This window comes from Hesperophylax consimilis, chromosome 13, assembly GCF_061612785.1.
Source record: "Hesperophylax consimilis isolate HC1 chromosome 13, BYU_Hcon_1.0, whole genome shotgun sequence".
Taxonomy (NCBI): Eukaryota; Metazoa; Arthropoda; class Insecta; order Trichoptera; family Limnephilidae; genus Hesperophylax; species Hesperophylax consimilis.
This window is the reverse complement of record NC_142848.1, coordinates 24,257,971-24,279,999: the sequence shown is the minus strand read 5'-3', so window position 1 is coordinate 24,279,999 and position 22,029 is coordinate 24,257,971. Positions and strand designations below refer to the sequence as shown.

Sequence of the window (22,029 nt, the reverse complement as noted above, 5' to 3'; positions counted from 1 at the left end):
TACAAAGTTATTGTTTAATTTTAAATTATAATGTCACATCACAAAGTAACCAATAATTTGTCTAGTTAAGAGTCCGCGCGTCTCAGTACCTTATGTGACCGTTAAACCCGTCGACACGGGGAGGGAGGGGCAGTGTGGCGCGAGCACTCGCAACGTGAGGACGTTTCAATTTGCGTGGGGTGGTCACGACACCCCGCGAGTGCTCGTGTTATACTTTTGCGGAGGTTACTTTATTAGGTTTGTTACGATAAATAAGAAAATTTTATTTGATTTTGTTAATTAACCCTTATATTTATGATTTTCAATGAGAAAGTTCATGTTAAAAACTAAGAAGTTGTTTTTTTTGGTTCTTTGAAGAAAGATCTCAATATTTTGACTAAAAAGGCTGATTATTATAATGTTTTGTAGAACAGTAATAAAGTTGATTTATAAAATTTACGTTTTTTATTTACATACGTCATACAACACTAAATAATAACATGCTGGTATAATTCCATTAACTGATACTATACTTATGTAGAAAAATGTACTTTTAGTATGTGGGGTGGCCACAACACCCCGCGAGTGACCACGACGCAAAAAACCGCGCGAGTGATCGAGGGTTAAGAGTTACAGTTTTTTTTTTAAATATCAAAAATACGCTTTGTAGATTTAGATTCAGTAATGTATGTAAAAGCGTGTTTTTAAAAATCCGCTTTTAACTCCTTCTGAACAATTACTTTTTTGGCACACAGGAGGTATTTTCGCGTTGACACTGATATTTTTATTTGTGCTGAATCGAATGAGACCACTCCTAAGTCGATAGTATCAATATTTGGTGAAATAAGACAAGTTATTAATAAATAAATACGAAAATAACTAGGGTTAACCTCTTAGAGGGGTGTTCTATCACTTTATTTTGGGTGGACTTAGCAGATCTTCATTTCTACTAAATAATGCCAAGAAGAATGTATGTATGTGTAATTTTTCATGCATTTTGGTACTATTGTACTAGTACCTTCGAGTACATGCACTTGTCCCCAAACGCACTTGTCCCCATATGCACTTGTCCCCATATGCACTTATCCCCGTTTGCACTTGTCCCCATATGCACTTGTGCCCATGCGCACTTGTCCCCATATGCACTTATCCCCGTTTGCACTTGTCCCCATATGCACTTGTGCCCATGCGCACTTGTCCCCATGTGCACTTGTCCCTATATGCACTTGTCCCTATATGCACTAGTTATAAGGAGACAGAAGTTAATTTAAATTGTGAGGAATAGTATGATGTAAATAATATTAATTTAACTACTGTTTTATTCTTATTTCTACGTAATAAAATATTTTTAACATGAATAATTCTGTTGTTTTCATGTTTCTTCACTGAAAACTGTCTTATCTCTCCAAAGTTTCATCAATGCATGAATTTTTTCATTTATCAAATCCTATTTTACTTGTACTATTTACAGCAATGAAAGTGGCGACGCGAATCGTATGGAGACAGCGGTGACGGAGTTCCAGAGAAGGTTTCACATCTCCCATGACTCCAGTTCACCCAACGTCCCGGCGACCCAGACCAACCCTCAGGTACGTCCCAACTCCACTCACCTCACTTTGTACGGCCTTGCTTTACATTATCAATATCACTTGCTTCATCCATATTATCTTATAGATCTGTCTTTATGTAAGGTACTTAAAAATATATGAATGAATGCTCTTTTTCAAAATTCATATGTTTCTAATAAAAATTAAAGTTTTTTCTTTTCTTTTCAAAGTCAGTACCAATGTAATAATTTATTATTACAACATCATTTACTAAATCAAAATTGATCAACTTTTAAACTAGATCGGAATGTTTTATTTTCTAGATGAATTGTTTTAGTCCTCTATTAAAATCTAAGACAAAATGCTAAATTAAACAATATTTATTAATACATATGTACAACAGCAATCGGAAGCGTATTCGCTTCACAAAGCTTATATGTATAAAGTTTCCCGTTTGAATTACAGTACGTTCTCTCACCAATCCGACACAAAATATATTAAAAAATAAAACAGGCATTTCGTAAAAACAAACAAACACCTCTACCTCATCTTTTGTTAAATTTCTAGTTTTTGATTTAAAATTAGGTTGTCATGTTTATGGTGACTGGATAACTCATCAAAATGACAATTTAACACACCCATAAAAAGTGCTATAAAGTTTTGAGAAGTGATTAAACAATGTTGTTGTCAAAAGTGATGTTTTTGTTTCATCACTTTTCATAACTTTAAAGCACTTTTTATAGGTGTGTTGAATTTTGATGAGTTATCGCGGAATCCATGTTTACACTTGCAAAAAGATTCCATTTTGTAAACTTATTCAAACAAAAAACGTGGCAGAAAGAAATTATTAGAAACATGCGACAGGGTTCCATGATAACAATTCAATTCAATAACAACCTTTAAAAAATGATACGTCATTAAAAGCGATGAAAAAAAGTAACATATAAACCTAATCTACATAATTTATTTAACTATCCTGCAGCCATGTGGGGGAGTAGGTAGTACCCAAATTTACTATCGTCCTTATATTAGCTTAAATACTTGACATAACATTTTAGTATTTTACGTATTCCTGCGCAAATACATAAGTTACCATTAATAATTGACTGAATAATTGGGATTTCTATAGTTTAAAAGCCCATAAAACATCTTGGCCTGTCAAGAGTTAACCTAGTTTTTGGTTCATCACTTTTCATGACTTTATATCACTTTCTTAAGGTGTATTGAATTTTCATTGTGTTAAGTTATCCGGTTACCATGCGATAGTTGCTAGAATACATAGAGGACTAACGGAAATGTCCTAAAAAAACAATGATAAACCCTAGTGACTGGTAAGATGGTCAGCTCTAGCAAGCAAAACAGCGGTATAGTTACCGAAAGTGTAAGTAAGGTAACCCAACTCGTCGGTCTACAAAGTTTTGAATGGTTTGATTTGAAGTAAATAAATTGCTTGAATATAATATACATTCACATGACATACTAACCTCAAATTACTTTTGTTGTACTATATAAATACACTTGTGTTTTTTTTAACTCTTTTTGTTGATTTTGAATAATCTCTTGGACTTTGCTTGGGTTAAAGACTCTGCAAGCTTAAAGAACTGCTCATTTTTTTAAAATTGGTATTATGTCTCTTCTTTTTCCATATTTGGTTTAAAGGTACTGTTTATTATATAATACATACATACTTACACATTTTATATGTATCGCTGTCGAATAAACGATACTGACCAAATGCCAAAAATAAAATTATTCAGTAGATATGAAAAACTATTCCTGAACATACTGATCCCTAGATTCCTACCCAAACCTCATTCCCTTTACCTTCCCAGAACTTCCTCTCTTTTCTTTCCTTAAAAATGACCCTCCACACAGCATCTCAAAAGATGGCATAGGCCCTGAGGGAAATTATTTTCCCCAGGGCCTCCCGTATGGGGTTAATGTAAAAAAAATAAATATATATGTATATATATATATATATTTTACATGACCTGGGTCGATCATTGGGTTAAAAGTACAAATGTCATTGATAGACCATTGATGTATAAATTGTGTAGACCGGGCATTTCGAGTCTCGTTCTCAAGACATGAAAATAGGGGTGGTTAATCTAAAATGGACTGCCACTGCTGTTCTAAGACAGCCTATTTCAAGTATCTACCATCTCTATTTCTTTGTCGCGAGAATCAGATTCGAGACACCCGGTCTACAGAACTTATACATCTATGGTAGCTTGCCACACGTATCACGGGTGCTGACTCACCTGACAGCTCATCGATCAAATCTTTTTTTTTAAATCGTGTACCCAATCGATCATTGGTGATTCGTGATTGGGTCTATCACGATCGACTCAGGACTAATTCAGTGCCGGATTTACCTTCCGTTTGGCCCACAAGCTATACTATCCTTGAGACTGATTTTCATAAAAAAATTCCACTATGAAAATTAACCAAGCATTATTAGAAAGGAGCCAATGGTTCCTATCTCAGACTAGAGTCTGTATGTTGGATTCCCGTAAGATGGAGCCTATTTTAAGGACAAGGACCTACCAGTTCAGCTTATTGGTAAATCTAACACTGCAAAAAGTAATGCTTGTTTTAATGGCTTGTACCAACAAATAATCATGTTTATACATATTTATTTTCAATACAAAATAAAGAAAACCTAGAGTTACAATAGACAAGGGCAGCATTTCGAGCAAAACATTATGCATTAAATGTAAAATTACCCATTTTCTACTGTATTCTATTATAAAAATGATTTTTCATCTGGATGTTGCTGGTGATGCTGGGCTAACGTTTATTTGTCAACAATATGTTATACGATACGCATCTAGAACAAATAAGTTGTGTACTCATTTTTGAGATAGATAAAGAAGGATTTTCTTTTCGCTTTGTTTAGTATAATTATTTCTTCATATAGATCTGATGTACTGTTTTACTTAATAATTGCAATTTTATAATAAATTAATTTAGTAGCAGTTGTCTCGTAGCAGTACTTGCATGATGTCCGTAATGATTTACTTTTTGTTGCATGCGTCCATCAATTGTTCATGCCGCGCTGCTGCCTAACAAACCAACCGACCAAATGACTGCACCAAAAATAATATCTGTCGTAATCAAATAATTAATTATCTTTGAATTTTGATGGTGGATTCATTTGGGATTTTTTTAATTATGATTTGCAATTAAATATGTTTGTTTGTCCCTTGTTTACCTCAAAACTGTTCAATAAACAAACAGGATGATGGACTACACAGCGATCAGATTAGTCGGATCAATTCCCAGCAGGGGACCCCCAATCCCTCCCCCATTCACAGCCCCGAGCTGCGACACAAGCTCTCACAACTCGCCGAGGATCGGAGAGAAGAAGAGCTCATCGAGGAAGCCAACTCTCTGCCTCAATTCCACGAAGACGATAACCAAGAAACGGCTGAAGCATCGTCTAATGTATCTGTTGAAAACACTGTGATACTCGAAGGCGACGAAACAGATACAACTGACACAGCAGATGTTGTTATAACCTTAAGTGACCCAGTTGCTTCTACAAGTGGCGAACAAGCTACTTCGAACGATGTCGCTGATGATGAAAATGCCACACATGATGCGCCTGGTGAAACCGGGACAGATGACGAACATGAATTGTCGCAAAGTGCAGCGACAGAGCAGAGTGTAGTAACGGAGGCTCTGAACAGCGATGCGGTAACGGGGTTGACCATGGACGAAAACCATTTCAGTTCCCCCTTGGCGGGCAGCCTCATGGGATCCCCCGTGTCTCCCCGCCGGCCCTCTTCCCACCCTTCTGAAGATTCCTTCATCTCGGAGGTAAGGGGGGGCGAGTGGCCGTCGTGTGTGCTTTGTCTGTCTTCCATCGTTCAATTGCTTACTGTCAACTGATTCCCATTTAAATCTAATACCGACTACACTCAAGATTGTACAATAATAATACCATCATTGTTTCACTTTTTAATTTCATTATTTTACAAGTAATGTTGACAATCTTGATGTTGTCCGGCATGTGTCTTAAATGGTTCCAATAATAATTGAAAAACATTCAATGAGTTATATATTATATATATATCGTCGGCTTGCAACTAAGGCTGTTTTGGTCCAAAAAGAGTTAATTATCCCTCTAAGTGCAGAAAAACATACATACGGGCACAACCCACAGTGCGTTGAGAGCACAGACATATGAATATATAGACTAGAAATTAAAGGTGAGGGGTAAAATCAACTGTTGAAGAACGAAGGGGGTAAAGCTGACTGTGATTCGTCAATAAATCAATCTGACAGTATATAGGCATCTCGCATTATAATATCACCATTTAGTTCTTAAAAGTAAAATCTGCTTTTGAATGAATAGACATTTTTACATGGGAGCGCAAATTACTCGCCACGTTATGAACAAATTTGCGAAGTCCAAATTCGGCAAAAAAAATTTCTTCTTTTTTCAGAGTTGAATATTTTGTTTACGTATTTAGTTAAGACACTTTTATAAGTGTTCATAATTTACTTCCCAGTAACAACGATGCGCACACTTGAGAATCGCTGCATTCGACCAATGTTGGCTCGATGTGATAGTATATGTTTCTACAACTGATTCATATTATACGACGTGAATAAGCTTAAAATGATGCTTACATATGGAATGTAATACGACAATTGGGTTTATTCTCTTTTTCACATCTATTTTTACAAGTTTTCATATCACAAGCCACTATTTTGCCGTGTTATTTCATAAAATGCCTCGACCATAGCTCGACGCTAGTTCGAACAAGAATGATGACGTCACGTTCTCAAGATTCACGGGAAGCCATACGCGAGCCCAGCCGGCTCCAATGGAACCGGTATGGGGAGTGGGGAATAATACGCTTTTAATCACTTAGGGCAGGTCTACTAATATTCATATGTCTATGGTTGAGAGGCTTATCAAAGCCGCTATAAAAAATATTTTGTAGGGTTAACTACCCTACTGGACCATATTTAATAGGGTTAACTACCCTACTGGACCATATTTAATGCTTTTTACTGTAATCTGTTTTTAATGAACTTGTTGGATTTTAATTATTGAATACAATATTAGCGATTCCTAAATGAAAATCTGAAACAGAAAAAGATACGGTCACATTTAGGACTCGAACCCAGGAATCCTGGTAATTTCCTGGGTTTGAGTCCTAGATGTGACCGTTCTCTAATTTTTCTGATTCAGATTTTCGTTTAGCAATCGCTAATATTATCTTCAGTAATTAAATATTACAATTTGAGGTTTTACTCACTAAGTTATTCCAAAACAACAAAAATTGTTTGATTTTAGTTGTAAGCCGAGGTTATATAAAAAAACATTGTATTTTAACCATCATTGAATCATTTTCATAATCAGTTTTTCATATCATGGTGCTGTCTGTAAAAACTCCCATTTATTATGATAGACGGCTTTATTTAATGCTGACAATAAATATTTCTATTTTTTAAATGATATGTTTTCAGTTCATTTTTACACCTAGTAAACCACAACATCCCGTTAAACTGTGGCTCTATTCGGTGACTGAGTAGATGGAGATGCTAATTAATGCTTTCTCATATTAGTTGTACTGTAATTGTGCCCATTTATTTATATATTTATCACACGTCATTTGTATAAAAACATATTATGTAGAATTAAAAAATTATTTTTAATTTTTAGCTCATTGCGTCCCATTATCGTCTCACTGTCGACTGTAGACTCTAAAAGCTTTTGTTCGAATTTGTTATTAAAATACATATTTAAATAAATTACTATGGTCCTCTGACAGAGTAGAGTAAAATATATATAACAGAGTAGAGTAGAATATTATGCAATTAAACAGAAACGTGTATTGTATTTTAGTGTTTCAAATTGTCTTATTGTTTATTATTGTTTTGTCTATATCACTTGTGAAAGAAATAATAATCCAAGGACTTATGGCACGATTAAGTACAGTGAAACCCTCTTAAGATGTTTTCCACATATAAGGTTTTTCCACAGAATAAGGAAGAAGATAAGAAATGCCTTGATCCGAAAACGTTTCGTGATCCAAATATTTTGCCAATCGGGCCTCTAATTTCCAATACAAAACTGTTTTCGATATTCAAATGGGATGGAGATTTAAAATGTCAGGCGATTGCAAGTGAGACAGAGCGCGTGCTAAATAGGCTACATGGAACATTTGTTTCCTTTCAAATTTTTATAAGGCACTTCTAGTTTTTTTCTTTTTCCCATATAAGAAAAAAAAATTATGCGGTCTCTTGGAAAATCTTATACCAGATTATATCACTAATGCAAAACCCACTCATTCCATTTAACCAGTCCAATGATGGCTACCCATATTTAGGTCTCATCGCTCTAGGCCTTGAGTGATGACTGCCTAAATTTAGGTACACAATTTTTTCGAATTTATTTTTAAATTTCCCCAAATAACTCGGTTATTAAACATACAAATATAAGATAAGTGATGAAATATTCATTGGCTTTAAACCACAGTAAGGAATTTTAAATGTTTTCATATTATTTGAAGGTTTGATTTTTTGAATTAGCACTGCCGAATCCAAAACAGAATGCCCGGAAATCTCCATCGTTCAAGGCAGTTTTTATTATAATTATAAATTTAATAAATAGCCTAATTTGAAGCCTACTTATAAGATTTTCCAACCTTACACATTTATTTGTCTAATTTTATGTTTTGTTTCATCCTGAACCTTTGACGGCTTTCGTTTCAATCGTCGTATTCGTCGGTAATTTGTTAGTCGTGCCTAGTACGGCTTAACGCACTTAAATTTGCAGGTTACCAAAGTACTATAATATTATGTTCTGTCTTATCCTGCACGTTTGCCGGCTTCCTTTTCAATCGCCGTATTCGTCCATAATTTGGTAATCGTTCCTAATACGACCTGACACACTTAAATTTGCAGGGGACCAGAGTTGAAACCAACGAATCAACAAACTTTAAAAAAATTTTACATATTTTTTTGTTACCACAAAATCTACACTAGAAACGCCACCGACTGCAAACTTAAGTGTGTTCTGTAAATGTTGCTATTTCCATGTATTATTTCTTTATACACACATTATGTAGTATGTACATACACCTTAATTACTGCATGTGCACTGTATCGATACATTTAGCCTGTTGTTTTATGTTTTTTGCTATTATAAATGTTTGTTCTTATTATATTACACAATGTATATGATAGCACAATTTATATATGTATCTATTTATTTTTCCTGGGTATGCTTTATATTTTGTATGCATGTTTTTATTTATTTAATGTAAAAATTAACTTCACTGGTGATTTTTCATATACATATTTTTACATGTCATGTAATGATATCATCATAAATATTTGTCATGGTATAGTGATCTATTTTGGTTGCATATTTTACATTTAAAAGTTTTCAACTTGTTAACTGCCCCTCGTCGTTGTATTGTCAATATTTATCCCACGCCAATACTTTTATAAATTAATTACGTGATATAAGTTATTTCAATAAATATTTTCAAAATTTAAAAAAAATGGACAGTATATAATAATAAAATCAACCCGTAAAAAACAAGGTTTTTTTATTATCTATTTTCAAATGTCTAATAAAACCAAAATTTTAATTATATTTTTTGGTTTGACTGAGGATTGAACCTTCCTATCCAGGAACTGGAATCGAGAACTCTACCAACCAAGCCAAATCCCTATTGGATAAGACTGACATTCGAGTCTATATGCCGAGTTTGTCCGATCGGATGTCGGGAAGCGGGTTAATTTCTACTTCCAAGATTTGCATTCAAAAAATTAAATTCAAATGAATGTTTGAGCTCAATAGCTCATGATAGAAATTATGTTTTTAAGCTGAAATTAGTTGTGTTGACCTAGAAATTTTAGCTACGCCAATGTCATGATGTCGGATCTCAGTGTTAGAGAGTTTTTGATCGGGTACACCTTTAGGAGCGATGGACATGTGAGTAATGCTGGCATTGGCGCCTTTAGGTGACACGGGCAGTTAACAGGTTAAATTGAAAATTGTCAATTTCCATTAATAATCACAAGATATTTTTATTTTTCACATTTTGAGTCACAAATCAATAATTAAAGCAACATTTTCTCAGCGCTTATACAGTGAAACCATCATATAAGATTCCCACATAATAAGTTTCCACATTTAAGAAGTTTTGTTTTTTTCAGTCACCTGAAATTGAAAAATGGCTTAATTTATATTTCCCTAACTAAGCCTCTTCATTTATCTCAAATATATGGTTCTCCTAAGTAATCCTCTTAATTTATCTCAAATATAAGGTTTTCCCTAATTAATCCCCTTAATTTATCTCAAATATAAGGGTTTCCCTAATTAATCCCCATAATTTATCTCAAATAAAAGGTTTTTTAAGAAATTTTTTCTGGTTGCTTGAAGAACCATATAAGAGAGTTTTGGCGGCCTATGGGATTAATTAGACCATTTTTACTATAAATTTTCAAGGGAGCGAAAAAACACGAATTATTAACCCTTCACTTACCGATTTAAAATTTGTATCTCCCTTACTGTCATGGTGTTGAAATATGATCTAAACAGTGTTAGAAAGAAAAAAAACACCACACTTTGTATTCAAATCTGTAAATTAACAACAAAAGAATTAAAATGTGCACCTTAGTGGAACCAGAGGTTTCAATCGCAATTTGAAAAACTTTGTGATTTTTATATGGTTACAATAACGTTTGTAGAAACATTTTTTTAATAAAATGCATGCGTTTTTACATATTATCTTGTTATCAGTAATTTTAGTTGCAAAATCGTCAAGTGAGCCATTTTTATTTATTTTTTATGTTTGCATTAAATAATTTAATATTTCAAAAATATATGATTTTTGCTAATAATAATATTTGGAAGCGTATTTCAAAATCACCTTTCAAAACAGTTTGTAGTTTTCGGTTACGTTCAGAAATATTCCATTTATTTGGATTTAATTGCAAAGCGGAAATATTCTGACAGAATATACTTGAGGTCAGAAGAGTTTTGGAGTCAATATTCCAGTCACATATTGTGTATTAGTGCTGAAAATGTGGAAAAAATATTTTTTTCTTTTGCATTTTAAATACTAAATATTTAACCACTTAATGCTTTTGAACGAGCGGTGTTCGCGGACGGCGCGTGTATCGTACCGCGACAACCCGAACACTGCTCGCAGTTTGGTCTTTTGACTTGTATAAACAAACAAACTGCGCTCTCCATTTTTTTTTATTATAGTTAGTCTTGTTTTATTTTTTTGAATATGGTTAAGTTTTTTTACATTTTTTATTGCTTCTGTTTTGTTTTTTTTTTTGAACTAGTCAATTTTAAATTATGTTAACTCTTTATAAAAAATAAAATAACCTGATGTTTTTAGTTTCATTTTTGTTAAAAAAAATAAACGAGTATTAAGTGGTTAAACTATTTTATCCAATACATAAATGTATTGCTGTAAACACCTAAAATATGAACAATACAATACAATAATTATAGACATGTCCAATCAGTTGACAGCACCGGCAAGGAAGGGTTAAAGCTTGTAATTTCTTTTAATGTGCGCACAATGTATTATGAGGGTTTCACTGTATTATCAGCAATTCAAAGTAGGCACCTTTTAAATAGGGTTCAAAAACTGCCCACCGAATACACTCAGTTTTCCAGTTAGTAATAAATATATTTTTCAGATTGAAGATAACGTGGACTCGGGACACTCCACCTCAGGAACGGAGACCTCGCAGGACAGTCAGAGTGGGCGGGGCTCAGCCAACAGTGCGCAGCCAGTCCCTGGCAGCGAAGGTTTGGAAATACACCGTATTACAGTGTAACCCTCTTAAGAAGTTCCCTTTTTATATGATTACCCTGATAAAAAGTATTTTTTGCTACCTTGAATGAATTCTGTACAATTACACTAGTCCCAATTGCCTAGAGCCAGTAGAACTATGGCTCAACTATGGCTAAGCACCCGACTATTCATTTCTGGTCACTAAACATGGCTAACGCCATTTTAAGCTACATTTTGAGGCTGAATGGTTGATTTACTTTATTGTAGTTTTTATCAGAGTCTACCACTCTGGGACATGGCGCAAATATACGGTGTACATATAATTGTTTTTTTAATTTTTTTAATTAAATTTATTTAATAACCTACAAACTCTGGGTCCAGTGCCAAGGATTTCGACTGCTAGAAAATGCTTTCAAAAATTATTATGTAGAAAATTAATAATTGCTTGACGGTTTTATGTAGGTACTTTTAAATTAAATTGATATTATTTGAAATTTATGTTAAAAAACACATATTTTTTACTTGTAATTTATCAGCTTAGCAACATTGCCAGTGAACTTCAGTTGCCAGTAAGTTTGGAAGAGTGAATAGGTATTAATTTTGCAGGCTTACCAACAGGGTGGACCATGCAGCTGGCGCCCAACGGGAGAATGTTCTTCATAGATCACAATGAAAAAACCACCTCATGGGTCGATCCCAGAACAGGTAAATACATTTTTAAATAATATTTTATTGACTGAGCCTTGTCTGTTTTCGACCAACTCGACCGTTTTGCATTTTGTCTGTAAATTTGTTTACACATTCTGCTTCCGGTTCAAGATGGTGGCCGTTTTAAATGGTTCAATGAAGATTTTTTTTTCAAATTTTTTTTGTTTATTTGGACTTTTTTAATTTGTTTTTTTAAAAAATATTATGTTGCCTGCCTGAAGAAAGTTTTAAAAAAGAATTGTCACTGAGATAGTGACATTTCTTTGTACGAATTGTATAATTCCTATTGAAATTTTAAAAAATTGTTGCATAAAATATATGGTTTATAATTAAGTAGGTAGGTACCCACTTACAAAACTTATGGTTTTACAGGAAATTTTGCCGTTTAAAGCAATTTAAACAATGCAGTGGCTTTCAATTTTTTCTCTTATTATTTATCAAACTTTAACTACCCACATTTAAAAAAATTAATAACAGTATTAAATTGTCTGTGGTTATTTTAGGTCGAGCGTCCCCCATGCCCAGCGGTGGTGGCGAGAGCGGAGGCGGCGAGGGAGCCCGCGGGGGTTCGCGGCGCTCCTCCTCCGTTACGGCCGAGGACCAGCTGGGACCCCTGCCCGAAGGCTGGGAAGAGAGGCTGCACTCCGACGGGAGGATATTCTTTATAGATCACAGTGAGTTGTGATATTATTTGATTATTATTATTATCATTTGATGAATATAGACAATGTATAGTTTATTAAACTTGGTTTTTGCTCCACTGTGAAGTTTGGTAACCACCTCTGATCGGAAGACTCCAAAATACCCGAAAAAACTTGCAGAAACGGGCTCCATGATGGATTCCCATATTGAATCAAACGCATTCTTTCAAGTATAAACGTCTGCTTTGAAAACTTTTGCATAAACGGGCAATCCATGATGGATTCCCATATTTATTTATTTATTTATTTAACGCCCAGAGGGCTTTTACATGGTTGGTAGTATAATTTTAATTTGACAAATACTTTCAAACATAAAAAATAAGAATAAAATTACATTTGATAGAAGCTATGTAACAAGTTATACAAACACAAGAAACAAAAACAGAAAATTACAGCTATTTGTTGGTTTACATGATGTGTTTAGGAGTATTGTTGAAATAAATGTTTTAAATGATCCACAAAACTTGCCAAGTTGGTATTGAATATGTCAACATCACCCAAGTAATGATTTCCCATGGTGTGAAGTCGTTGTATCGGAGAGTGGGCAATGTAGTTACGCTTATGTGTGCTGCTGTAGAATATTGTATTTTGTCATGTTGTTACTGTGGGTGTATGTATGTTTATAAGTTGCAGGAGTTCACAACAGTCGAATTTAGAGTTAAATATTTTGAATAAGAACGTTAAATCGTTTATTTTACGTCTATCTTCTAATGTATGTATTTTTAGAGTATTTAATAAGAAATTGTATTTTTTTTATTTTATTTTAATCAAACGCATTCTTTCAAGTATAAACGTCTGCTTTGAAAACTTTTCTTACGCAGCAAGCAGTTCATGTGTTCCGTATGAATATTTGGAGGTATGATATTAATTAAATCGAATTGAACTGAAAACTGAACTTCCGGAAATCTCCATCGCTCGATTGGTTATTATTTCAATTGAAGGTGCTCTGAAGAACTAGCATCATTGATCCTTTCGGCACCGGTTGTTAATTTTCACTTGAGAAGTGGTCGTTTTTACAACTTAACTCAGCTCTGGAATAACTTAGATTAACTACTTCCTCAAAAAAACCCTCCTCACAGCATTCCCAAAGACGACAGGCCGGAGAGAAATTATTAGAATGATTTTTGCAGTTATTAATAACCGACCACCACCCCATTACCAACGCAGGGGCAGCCAGAGAGAATTGTACACATCTCTGTCTTAGGATGCTTCATTTACATTCATACATCATCTCGCCACATTATAAAGTTGTGTGATGTGTTGTTTTCAGATACGCGAACGACGCAGTGGGAAGACCCGCGCATGTCCAACCCTCAGATCGCCGGGCCCGCCGTGCCCTACTCCCGAGATTACAAAAGGAAATATGAATATCTAAAGAATCAATTACGTAAACCTGTGAGTACACTACTTTACAACAAAATGTTTAAACTAGTCAAAGCTTTACACACTTTGAATTAGTCAAAGCTTTACACACTTTGAATTAGTCAAAGCTTTACACACTCTGAATTAGTCAAAGCTTTACACACTCTGAATTAGTCAAAGCTTTACACACTGTGAATTAGTCAAAGCTTTACACACTCTGAATTAGTCAAAGCTTTACACACTGTGAATTAGTCAAAGCTTTACACACTTTGAATTAGTCAAAGCTTTACACACTTTGAATTAGTCAAAGCTTTACACACTGTGAATTAGTCAAAGCTTTACACACTTTGAATTAGTCAAAGCTTTACGGTTCCATGATAACTCAACACAGTGACAATTCAACACACTTTTAAAAAGTAATATAAAGTCATTAGAAACGATGATTTTTTTTTTTAAAATCTAATCTAACCTAACCTACTTAACCCAGTTAATAAAGTTTTTGTTTCATAACTTTCCATGACGTTATATAACTTTTTAAAGATGTAATGATTTATCCGGTCACCGGCCAAACCATAGGTAAGACGAATGCAGCCCACAACATGAAGAGGAGATATTGATTTTTTGTTTTATTTTATTATTTCAGAGTAATGTACCAAATAAATTTGAGATAAAGGTGAGAAGAGGCTCCATCCTGGAGGACTCCTACAGAATTATCAGCTGCGTGGGCCGCCTGGACCTGCTCAAAACCAAACTCTGGGTTGAATTTGAGTCTGAAGTTGGTTTAGGTAAGAAATGTATATTTTTTGCAAATATAAAAAATATATTATTTATTTCTACAATTGAAAAACTTTACTTGACGATTTTACTGTATATCTTGTAGTTCAGGTAAAGAAGTAATAAAATGGATAAAATAAATGACAAAGTTTGTGCATTCATGAATCTTTCAATCTGCAGAGTTCTCCCAAAATATCAAAATCTTAAGTGCGAATATTTGAAAATAAATTTATAATCTGACAGATGTTTGTTTATAACTGACATGGTATTATATTATATTGTCTAGACCCGAATGGTGAAGACAGATGACCAACAGTTCTTTAACTTGAGAGCAAAGGATTTTGTATTGATAAATAAGTTTTTTTTGTAGATTACGGCGGTCTGGCCCGTGAGTGGTTCTTCCTGCTGTCGAAGGAGATGTTCAACCCATACTACGGCCTGTTTGAGTACTCGGCCATGGACAACTACACGCTGCAGATCAACCCGGCCAGCGGCGTGTGCAACGAGGAGCACCTCAACTACTTCAAGTTCATCGGCCGGGTGGCCGGCATGGCTGTGTACCACGGGAAGCTGCTAGACGGTAAGATCATCTCTATTTCTTCTGAATCTCAGACCTCAAAATGCAGGATCATCTACGATTGTGGTGTCACATGGTAGTTAGAGTCTCTCAGATCCTGGGCTTTCTGCAGGGTCTCTGAATCAGAGACACCCGTACGCAGTGTCGTTCCGCTTATCAGCTTCAATCGGCCTATTTGTGTTGTGGTCAAATTAAAAAAGATCATAAACTATTTTATACAGTGCACCTAGAACATCTTTGTTTTTTAATATTACATTTATTTTTCCAATGACAAAATGTCTGACTCTTTTTATCAAACAACGGTTAACTTTGCAAGCTGCCAATGGAGGAAGTAACAAATGAATAATCTATAGAATCCATTAGTTTTTTCTTTCCAAAAAATCTATGTTCGATCAAAAATAAAAACTATTCCCCATCCGGAACGCAATGTGACAAGTTATCAAGGAATGTCAGAAAACTACCAATAAATCACACCCTTTCTTCTGCCCAACAACTGCAAAGTTGACTGTAGCAAGATATCAGTTTAATTTTGTACACTAAAAATTTCCCCTTATTTTTTAAATTCTATTGTTTTGTAATGGTGTATTTTTTATAACATTTCTAATGGCCTCTGTATTTTTTGTTTCAGCATTTTTCATTAGGCCTTTTTATAAAATGATGTTAGGAAAATCTATAGACTTAAAAGATATGGAATCAGTGGATTGGGAATATTACAATTCGCTCATGTGGATAAAGGTACTAAAATTACCCATATATTTTTATTAAAAATTGCATATTAAGTTCTGGAGATGCAAAACCCACGCAGTTTGTTAATTTCGAGGTAGTCATGAAAAACAGTTTGGAACTCCTTGAATACAAAAAGAATACAAATTGAATAAATAAAAAAAACGGTTCAAATGGTTTTTCTCAAATGTCTCGAAAATAGCATAAACTTCTAGAGTGCGTTTTGCAACTCAAATGATAGTATAGACCTAATAGTAATATCCATTTATTCAACTTGCTCTTCTTGAAGCCTTTTTGTGAATTTTGATTTCCTTTTGTTTTGAGGAGGATTATTTTATTTTCAGGCTTTTGAATTAAAAAAATCTTCGAAATTTTAAATTTATCTTTTTATGTGAAATCGCCTCCCGAAATGAATGCGATGCATTTTCCTATCTTAAACCAATTACCAACAACCAATTTACCAAGCCTTAATCCTTTTTTTTTTAGGAAAACGACCCTTCAGAATTAGACGTGACATTCTGTGTAGACGAAGACCAATTTGGAAAAACAAATCAGAGAGAACTTAAACCCAACGGTGCCAATATTGCAGTTGACAATTCTAATAAGGATGAATACATCAGGTACGTCAGAATTGTAACCTAACCTTACCTATTATGGGTTTCGAAGCTTGATCTTTGTAAGCTGTCTTGAGGTTATGTTTCCCAAACATTACATATTCGAATTTGTAAAATATTTTTACCATTGTTATTACTTATGGCTCGTTCGAATTAAATCTTTATTTCAACCAATAAAGGTATTTAGTAGTCCCAGACAAAGGTCGTACATATGTCATCAACAACTTTTTCACACTTCTTTTATGAAAATGAAAAAGACAGAATATGCCAGAACTATGACTTCTCTACGGGACTACTATACTGCCGTCATAAGCAAAAAGAGATCTGGAAATTTTCAATGGTTACATTCTGATATAAGAGACCTTTACCAACCTAATATAATAAAAAGTAGGTTAATCAGAATGTGGATTGAAAATTTTCAGCTGCCTTTTTGCCTATAACGGCATTATACCGCTGATAGCTCCTTTTAACTGCTTTCTCATAAACTATGTATTTTCAATGTATTTTTAATCAGTTGTGTACAATAAATAATGTATATTTCTTAATATTCACATGCAAAAGCCCCGAAATAGGGCGTAAATAAATAAATAAACAGAAAAATATGCAGACACGATGCCTGTGTATGTCATATGTAAGAGTTGTGTATTGAATGTATGACAGGCTGGTGATCCAGTGGAGATTTGTAAGCCGCGTGCAGGAGCAGATGTCGGCCTTCCTGGAGGGGCTTGGCGGACTGGTGCCACTGCCGCTGCTGAAGATCTTTGATGAGCATGAGCTGGAGCTGCTGCTTTGCGGCATCCAGCACATCGACGTACGCGACTGGCGTGCCAACTCGCTCTATAAGGGAGACTACCATGCCAACCACCTCGTCGTGCAGTGGTTCTGGAGGGTAAGCGCTCTTTATTCTTGCTACTGTCATATATCCTGTTACCTTAATATAAAGTGAAAGTAGAGTTCTACTACACTCTCTCTAAGGGATACTACCAACCACCTTGTTGTTACGAGGTTCTGGGGGTTAGCACTCTTTTTCTCCTGCTACTGTCATAAACCCTTTTACCTTAATTTAAAGTGAAAGTAGAGTTCTATACACTCTCTCTAAGGGATACTACAATATAATCTCTCTAAGGGATACTAGGATAAATTCCCTCAGGGCCTGTATCATCTTTGGGGACGCGGTGTAGAGGGTCATTTTGAGGAGAGAAAGGAGTGAACATGGGTCTTGAAGAGACCCATGTAACAGGAGGAAGGAATACATGTCATTCATGTTGATTTTTAATGTTTTCCAGGTGGTTCTGTCATTCTCCAACGAGATGAGATCTCGCCTGCTGCAGTTTGTGACGGGCACATCCCGGGTGCCGATGAATGGGTTCAAGGAGCTGTACGGCTCCAACGGGCCGCAACTCTTCACCGTGGAGAAGTGGGGCACCCCTGACAACTACCCCAGGGCGCACACGTGGTAAGCAAGCCTCAATATCAGCAGTGATCTCAACCTGATATTTGAGATATCAAGTTGTTAGTCTAATCTACACCCATTTATAACATTCTATCATCAAACCTCCTCCAACGAGGAAACCCTTGAGGCAATGAGGGAAATCTTTAGGGGATGCTATATAAAGGGTCTTTATGAGGAAAGAAAGGAATCAAGCTGAGTTTTGAAGAGACCCACGTTGTAGGAGGGAGGAAACATGTAGGTCTGCAAACCATTCCATTGTCCAAGCTATGGACCACTAGAACGAGTAGTAAAATCGACGCACTGTGGCGCATGTCGACCACATACAAATATTTGCATATTTTCCATCTCTCCATTCTTTACATTTATGGATTTATTTTCTTTGAGACATAAACAGAACATTTATAAAACGTGTTTGTGCCTGGCTATGTACATAGAAGAAAGAAGAAGTAGGTATATATATATCATTATGCTAGGCGATTATCTCCATTTACAAACGGGTCAACAGATAGCAGTAATTATAGGCATAATTTTTTTTTTTATACAAAGTTGTATTTTTTTATAAAATTTTAATTGGTAATGTGAGCCTCACTTGGAGATTACGTGTGCTGAGGCCCCCATTTCACAATTTTATGTGACAAATTGTATGTAAATAAAATGAATTGTACTGAAATTATGCAAAATTATAATTTAAATGAAAAATTAAGAAATAAAATAAAATACAGTAATTAAGTATGTAGTTATAAAAACTAAGCAATATGAATTTAATTATTAGTCCGGTTGTGTATGATATGTGTACTATGTAGGTAAATTTTTGTAATGCATACATCCTTTTTTGTAATAGGTACATACATCCTTTTTTGTAACACATACATCCTTTTTTGTAATACATACATCCTTTTTTTGTAACACATACATCCTTTTTTATAATATATACATTATTTTTTATAATACACACATCCTTTTTTGTAATACATACATCCTTTTTTTTGTACATACATCCTTTTTTGCAATACATACGTCCTTTTTTATAGTACATACATCCTTTTTTATAATACATACATCCTTTTTCGTTCTTTAATCCATTTTTTAATTAAATGTTTTCCAAAATTTTTATGTCGAGTGCAAGATTGTGAAATGCTCTTATTGGCTGGTATTTGTGGTGTCTTTATCCAAAGCTTGTGCTTATCAACAGAGTTTTTATGTTTTGTACGTATGCTCGTCTAACTGGTCTATCAGTGTTTGTTGAAATTTTGTTTTTTGATCAAAAATGTACGTTAGTAGTGTTTTTATGTATATTTGGCGTTTATTATATCTAGTACGTCAAACATGTTGAATGGTCACTGTCAATCATTCTATGTATTTTAAGTATTACCTTTATGATAGTTTTCATTTCAATTGCACATTATCTTGTATCTTTGCTGCTAAATATGATCCCGATTGTTTGTATTTTTATATAGTATTATTTAGCCACACGAGCGATGGATTTTACCAAGTGTTCAATTTTCGATTCGGCCATTCGATGTAATTAATATTATGCCTTCAAATATTAATATGGACACATATAATTCATAAAAATCACCTACCCAAATTTGGGTATCCATCGCTCGAGTGGTTATGAAGTAATTTGTCTGAAAATAATGTGGGGTGTTAGGTAAAGCCCGAGACCCCTTATTGAACAACTGCAGCTGCTCACAATGCCTTGTAACTCTGTCATTTGTGTTGCAGGCAAATCACTGAAACCAGCCATTTACAAGTTAACTCTTTACATGACTAATGATTGTGTGTTCCTTGTCCAGCTTCAACCGGCTGGACCTACCCCCGTACGAGAGCTACCAGCAGCTGCGAGATAAACTGGTGAAAGCCATCGAGGGCTCGCAGGGCTTCGCCGGCGTCGACTGAACTATTTATTCATATATATCTCTAATCAACACATACACATACACACACATACATACACATACACACACATACACAAACATACACATACACTAACCTGCTCCTTATAATATTTACTCTGATATTACAGAAGGGAATGCACGCTTCATATTCTTATCATTAGAGGGCGCTGATTAAAACTTATTAGTAATTTTGACATCTTTGTATATTTGTGATCACATTACTATGTCGTATGTTACTTATTCTATTTGCAAATATATCTCCTTAGTTTGTTGTTATAATTAAAGATACTAATGTCGGCTGTGACTCAGTCTATCTGTCTATAACTCCTGTTCAATTCTGGAACTCAGATTTGCTTGGAATTTAAGTGTCATATTCAAAATTGGAAGCGTTTGTTTGAAAAATTCAAAAAAGCGGTAAAGTACCTACCTATTATAATATTTTCAAGAGAAAATTAGATTAATCGCCATTTTAAAAAATGATACCGATTTGTCGCGAACGATTGTGTATCTGTGATATTTTCACGGCTCTGCGATAGTAACAATAATAAATTCTTTATTCCAGAATGTGGGGAGGTTAGTGCAATCCCACATATCCCAAAAGTATAAATGAATGAACATACATACAAATAAGTGCAAAACAAATTTTAAATTATAAAAACAATAATAAAGTAATTTTTTTGTCATAGCGCAACGTGGCATAATATAAAAAAAATCCTATCAAAAATCACAATAAAACAAAATGCGTTTCAATCTGTACGAGCAGTTAATATAAGTTTTATTTTGTGTATAAAGTTTCTAAAACTTATTAATGTCTTTTGCTAAAATACCGGTGAAGTGAAGAATCATCAGCTTAGCGACACTCCAAACAAGCAACCAATTCTTGTACGGAATATTACAAAATCTAATATTTAACTGAAAATCTGAGCTGTAAACCGAAATAAAATCGAGAATGCAACTAATATGAATATGTGTTTGTATTGATTTCCGCTTTTTAATTTCAAATAATTTTTTTTTTTTAATATTGTAATTGTTTATTGTTTCTTTGCATTGTATCTCTTTTTATGTGAGAATTTTTAACCTCACTAGGACAAGCCTGTGTTGAGGTTGAGTTGGCTCTCCAAGATAACTAGAAAATGTTAAGGCGTCCATTATAAGGTACTAGCTGAAGTCCCCGGCGTTGCCCGGGCTTTTCACAAAGTTTTTCGAAATTTCATGTGTACAGTGATATTCCTCTTGTTTGAAGGTCAAGACTGCCAAATTTTTTTCTACAATATCGGAATAAAACTGTAGATTTGTATAAAAAACAAATCCATGCCACCCGCCACAAACAAACAGACACTTTATATAAATAGATTTAGAGATTGTACATCAGATGTTAAAATGTGGAAATCAATAGAAAAATGTTTTTATGTTCGGAGTAGCAGGACTGAATCTTTGATATATTTTTTTCAATTTATAGGTTAGATATTCAATTAAATCTCAGAATTTGTAATGTTCTGTACCATAATTTGGTCACTAATATATTTCTAAATGCCGTTCTAATGATAGAATACGAATTGTACAGATTCCTGTTTGTGTATAGAAGGTATTTATTATCTGTTATTTTATCCATTGTAATATTTAGATAGATTTCTTTGTGTGAAATTTGTAAATAAATAAAATTATATATTTTTCGTAATGCACTGGTGTGTCCTTCATTACACAACATACAATAATCAATAAAATAATGCTTAGTTATTATTAAAAATATGAAGCTTTTAAAATATTTTTGAATGTATTATAACTTATTTAAAAAAATATATATTTCCTAAAAGCTAGGCAAATTATTAGTAAAAAAAAATCGCAATTTTTTAATCTAGTTCATTTTTAAAATTCTCTCTTCTTGTACAATATTGTTCTTCAATT

The 22,029-nt window shown here is 34.1% G+C and overlaps 1 protein-coding gene across 2 annotated transcripts in view; it reads left to right on the top strand.

The window, feature by feature from the left end:
• Window positions 1-21,806, top strand: part of Nedd4 (E3 ubiquitin-protein ligase Nedd4) — a 48,500-nt gene extending 26,694 nt beyond the window's left edge. Inside the window, exons 8-20 of one of the 2 annotated variants that reach the window (XM_089638901.1) lie at window positions 1,451-1,568; window positions 4,767-5,348; window positions 11,217-11,328; window positions 11,921-12,019; window positions 12,526-12,696; window positions 13,994-14,118; window positions 14,729-14,870; window positions 15,230-15,439; window positions 16,065-16,171; window positions 16,646-16,779; window positions 17,434-17,662; window positions 18,060-18,229; window positions 20,023-21,806. In XM_089638901.1, the coding sequence (XP_089495027.1) occupies window positions 1,451-1,568; window positions 4,767-5,348; window positions 11,217-11,328; window positions 11,921-12,019; window positions 12,526-12,696; window positions 13,994-14,118; window positions 14,729-14,870; window positions 15,230-15,439; window positions 16,065-16,171; window positions 16,646-16,779; window positions 17,434-17,662; window positions 18,060-18,229; window positions 20,023-20,125 (2,302 nt within the window). In that variant the 3' untranslated portion in view covers window positions 20,126-21,806. The remainder of the gene's footprint in view (window positions 1-1,450; window positions 1,569-4,766; window positions 5,349-11,216; window positions 11,329-11,920; window positions 12,020-12,525; window positions 12,697-13,993; window positions 14,119-14,728; window positions 14,871-15,229; window positions 15,440-16,064; window positions 16,172-16,645; window positions 16,780-17,433; window positions 17,663-18,059; window positions 18,230-20,022) is intronic. The other variant, XM_089638902.1, reaches the window with a different exon arrangement.
• Window positions 21,807-22,029: the final 223 nt, after the last annotated feature.